The 5,212-nt window shown below is 34.6% G+C and overlaps 1 protein-coding gene across 1 annotated transcript in view; it reads right to left on the minus strand.

The window, feature by feature from the left end:
* Window positions 1-5,212, minus strand: part of DMD (dystrophin) — a 2,517,447-nt gene that overhangs the window by 1,911,752 nt on the left and 600,483 nt on the right. Inside the window, exon 7 of the mRNA XM_012638704.1 lies at window positions 2,212-2,330. Within this exon, the coding sequence (XP_012494158.1) occupies window positions 2,212-2,330 (119 nt within the window). The remainder of the gene's footprint in view (window positions 1-2,211; window positions 2,331-5,212) is intronic.

A 5,212-nucleotide genomic window follows, 5' to 3' on the forward strand; every position in this document is an offset into this window, starting at 1 on the left:
TATGATTTAGTTGATATTTATTTTTTCTTTCAATCATCATTGATATCTTTTGAAAAATATTGAGCAAAAATTTATAAATGCATATTTGGGATTTCCCTAACACACTGGCAGACACTGACAGATATTTAAAAATATGACACAAGATTTATGCTGAATGCTCATCTTATTGACAGCCATAAGTAAACTTAATAAACCTTTTTAGGAGACAGAATGCTCTTTCAGTTGGAAGCAGTCCATAAATAGAAAGGGTTTTCAGATCTAAGATTTTATTGGCAAAATGAGACCATAATCAGTGGTTGAGTCTCTATTAATCAGCTAGTATTTCATATTATATTTGGTTTATTTTGAATTGTTCAAGTTTGAGACAGTATAATGATGCTCCTATCAGTGATACAATGTACGTTTAGACATGCACTTTCCATTTAAGCGAGCATATGAAGTTAGGTATATAAGACTGTTTTATACTGTAAAATCTATTATTCATGTAACTGCCTTTCTCCAATTACAGGCTTATCAATCACTCTGATTATGATGTGGATGCCTATCTAGGTACCCCTATTTCATTGATTCGAAGGAAGACTTGGAAACCATTTTATCACTTAATAAGAAAAAGATCTATTTTACCTACTCCTACTATTTTAGAGAGGATAGAACACCCACAGGATAAATTGAGTATGAAGTCCAGATAACAGGAACTGATCACCACATGTGGATTTAATAATTAAAAAAACATATTAACAGGCTTATACTTTAAATTTATATACTATAGATCTTATCCACAGGGGTTGGAATCCATATTGTCATTGGACCTGCCCTCTCTACCTCACTGGAGTAAGAGAAAACACATGAATCTAGACTAGGAATAAATAGTGAGGTAACCCTCCCCTATCACACAAAATAAGGACATATGATTGAAATGATTTCTACCTTAGAGCTAAAAACTGGGACAGAGGGATGTTGATAATTTATAGAAGCAACAAGAAGAGGTTATAGGAGTCAGTGCTCAGCCATGCATTATCCAAAGGGAAGAAATGTTTCTAATAAACTTAATCTGATTCCAACCTCAAATGTCACATTTGTGTTGTTATAATTTGCCTTTCCAAGTACATTTGCTTACCAAGAACAATATATTGGTCAATTAGATAGGAGCACTCTTGTTCTTATGATAAAAATCTCATCTAAAATCACTCAATTTTCGTTTTGATTTATATCATTTTTTAAGCATCTTTAAAGTTAACTCCCCCTCCCTTCAATATGGATTTGCTAGATGATCTGAGGCAATCAGGCTTCTGGGTCTGCAATACTGAGAATAAAATTCTGGTTGATAAAAAATTCACCAGCAAAAGGCTATCTTCAGAGTGATTTCTGAGATTTTCCTGATGGGACCTACCACAACTACTCAAGGATCTCCTGTTTTGGAATTCCAAAGATCATTGAATTATCAGCTTCTACCAAAATATCAGCTTCCATTATATTGCAGACATCAATTGCACTAAGTCTGCTTCTCCAACTTCTCTTTTCACAGTGTGGTAAAGCTTTAAAAGAAAGTGAGAACAGAGCCTGCAGTTTCAAAATTGGTACACGAGAAAACATGCCTCATAGGCTAGAAGAGTAGAAGTCAGAATGTCATTATCCCTATAATCTACATATCTGGAAGGTATGCCTATGTAGCACCAGAGATAAGGATCAAAGTTACTTAAGTGTAATATAATAAAAATATAAATAAAGTGCTTCCTGTCAACTAAAGGAGCAAAAAATGAAATAACCACCCAATGGAGGATCTCCCCAGAATGACAAATTATATTAGAAATAGTGCCAAGAATAGAGTTCCTGATTAAATAGTAAACCATGTTGCCTTTTAGAGTATATGAATGAAATTGGCTAGAGTAGCTAATTAATTATAGCTGATTAGTCTATCAAATTGCTTGGTAGAATAAGAAAAACATTAACTTTTTATAATTATTTGGAGTCAATGTACTCCAAATGAAGTATGTTTCATCCATGAGATACATACATTCTAAAGGCTTGTTGCTAAAATCAAATAGGACTATTCATGATACTGCAAGAAGGCAACATTTTAAATATATGTAAAATATAGGGAAAGATAAGATACATAGTTTATATCTTGTGTTTAGCATGTGGAAATGTCGAGTCTGAGATAAAAAGCATTAAATTATATTAAAAATGGTAGTAGTCCAAAAATGTACCAACCTTCAGGATCAAGTAGTTTTTCTATGCCTAATTGATATTTTGCAATGTTGAATGCATGTTCCAGTCGTTGTGTGGCTGACTGCTGGCAGACCACACTATTCCAATCAAACAAGTCTGGCCTGAAACACATACACAAAGACAAATATAAATCAATCAAGAATGTTCCATGGGATTCACTTCAATTCTGAATTTTGATTGACAACCCATGCCCATAGTCCTTAAAAGTTGAATGTTACTCTTCATTACCCCTCAATAACATTTCCCATAGAAACAAGTCACAATTTTAATTGAAAATTCTGATGGTGTACACTTTAAATATATGTAATTTTATTTGTCAATTACACCTCAATAAAGATGGGGGGAGAAAATCCTAAATAAAACAAAGAATTATTCTACCTTATTCAAGCCACAAAAATGTATTGATCTCATCCAATCTCATGGATTTGAGTGCCAGCCACTTACTGGTAATTCTCAATTGTATAAGCCTAACCCAGACCTCTTCCCTGAACTCTAAACTCTAGATTTATCTGCCTACTTAATATCTCCACTTAATCATCACAAGCCTCGAGTGTCCCAAACTGAGCTTCTAACATGTACCCTCATCACACTCCCCAAAACCCGTTGACTTCTCTTGCAGTTCTCCCTTCTTCAGCAATGAATGACAAGTTCAGACTTGCAGTTACTCAGATGAAAATCCTTGGAGTCATACTTGATAATTCTTTTACTCCCACACAACACTTCATTCAAAATATTTGACCAGAATTTGACCACTTCTCATTATCCTCACTGCCATCACTCCAGTCCAAAATACCATTTTATCTTGCATAGAATATTGCAATAGCCTCCTAATTGCTCCCCCTTCTCTTGCTCTTGACCTTGTTAAGCAGTGTTCAAGAGAGCTGCTGGAGTGATCTATTAAAATATGTTTTCTGATATCTGTCTTCTCAAATCCCTGCTATAGGGAGAGTAAAAATCACATATTTAACATGGTCTGGCTCCCTATTAACTCTCTGATTTTATTTCTTGCCTCTCTCTTCAAATTCCACGAACAGGATAGATAGTTTCCTACATTTGCATTTGTTGGAGTTCTCTTCTCCCAGACATGGACGTGGCTCACTCCTCCACTTCCTTAGAGTCTTTACTCAAAAATCACATTACTGATGAGTCCTTTCTCGCCCAATCCCTATCTAAAATTGCATGCCCCAAATCAAACTTACACATATTTATTTTCTTTCACCTGAACTGCTTTATAGTATTCTCGTTAGCATTTACTACTATTTAACATATTATGTAATTTAGGTAAACTTATCTCTTTATCTATCTCCTCCACTAGAATGTAGAATATAGAATATTTTTTGACAGATTTGTTCACTGCTAGAAAGCCAGCCTGGCACATATAGGGGTTCAATAAATATTTATCAACTGCATGAGAGAACAGATGAGTACATACTATACAAATATCATTTTACTTGATAATAGAGAAAACACAAAGGAGTGTAAGAGGCACTTCATATATGGATTTTAAATCTAATAAGGAAGAAAATGAAGAAGCCATAATAAGTTAATTAAAATCTCATTTAAAAGTTAAATGTGAAAAAACACAGATAATAAGATAAAAGGTATTTTAAAATCTGAAGAGGTCAAGAACATTTTTGGAGGCTAAAGGGGATCTTAAATAGTGGCTTGGGTTTCAATTAAGTATTTGAGAACAGAATTCTATGTTGTGTGAATATTTGAGAATCAAAGTTTTTAGGGAAGAAAAAAGCAAAACATGCTCAGGTAATCAAGACCTCACAGGCCTGGCTCCATTAGGAGATTCCAAGTATGGACTAGTGGGAGATAAGGTTAGGAGAAAGAATCTGGATGAATTTGCATAAGGCCTTGGCTGTTGAGGAATTCAATTTATCCCAACAGCATTGGAAATCATTAGTATAGCAGTTCTTCACCTTCTCTGGATCACAGACACCTTTGAGAATCTGATGAGAACTATTCAACTTCTACCCAGACAAATACCTACCCATAACTGTAAATAGAATTTACATACATTTTTTATTTCAAACTATTACGGGGGTACAAATGTTTATGGTTACATAGATCGCTTTTGTAAAGCCTGAGTCAGAGTTAAAAGTGTGCTCATCACCCACATAGTGTTCATTGTACCCATTAGGTAGGTTTTCACCCATCCCCTTCTCCCCTCTTCCCCCTGCTTGATTTCCATTGAGTTTTACTTCCCTATATGCACATGTGTGCTCATCAGTTAGTTCCCATTTAATAGCAAGTACATACAATTTTGGGACATTTGGATTTGTCAATGGATTCCTGCTTAAGCACTCATGCTATGCAAGGGAAGAAATTACAAAGGTGGGTTAACTGTTATTTTCTAAGACCATAATTCAAAATAAAGTTACAAATGTATTTGTCATTTCCATTTCTTTAGTTGCTCATACCATAATTAATACACCAGAATTTTGTACACTTATTAGGGAATCTATCCCTCCTAAGTGTTCCAAATTACTCCAAACAGCTAACAAATCTTTTGGAACCTAAAATACGTATAAATTGGGAAATGCTTCTAGTCGTGGGAAGAATGTAAGAGATAAATAATTAAAGTCTAGACTAACTAGGGGGCTTTTAACCTCACTATACAACCTCTTCCCCATCTTCATTTCTTTGTCTCTAGGCAATGGGAGTGGAAAAAGAATATAGGTAGGACCATATGGGAAACTAGTTTTCCCACCTAGAATACGATAAACAAGGTTAAATGAGTATGATGAGAAAAAAAAAAAAGAGAGAATTGCTTACCCATTCTTACCGTTTTCCATTCTATTCGTCCCTTCCTCTTAGCCACTAACTAGCCACCTGGGTGTGGGGATATGATACCTAAGTCATATAATTTATAATACTTGAGCTTCAGCATTCCCATTTAAAAAGGATTGTACTGAATGGCCTTTGAGGTCACCTCTAGCATTAAAAATGAATCTAATTATTTCAAATCATTAAA

The sequence above is a fragment of the Propithecus coquereli genome, unplaced genomic scaffold (assembly GCF_000956105.1).
Source record: "Propithecus coquereli isolate 6110/MARCELLA unplaced genomic scaffold, Pcoq_1.0 Scaffold132, whole genome shotgun sequence".
NCBI classification, from domain to species: Eukaryota; Metazoa; Chordata; class Mammalia; order Primates; family Indriidae; genus Propithecus; species Propithecus coquereli.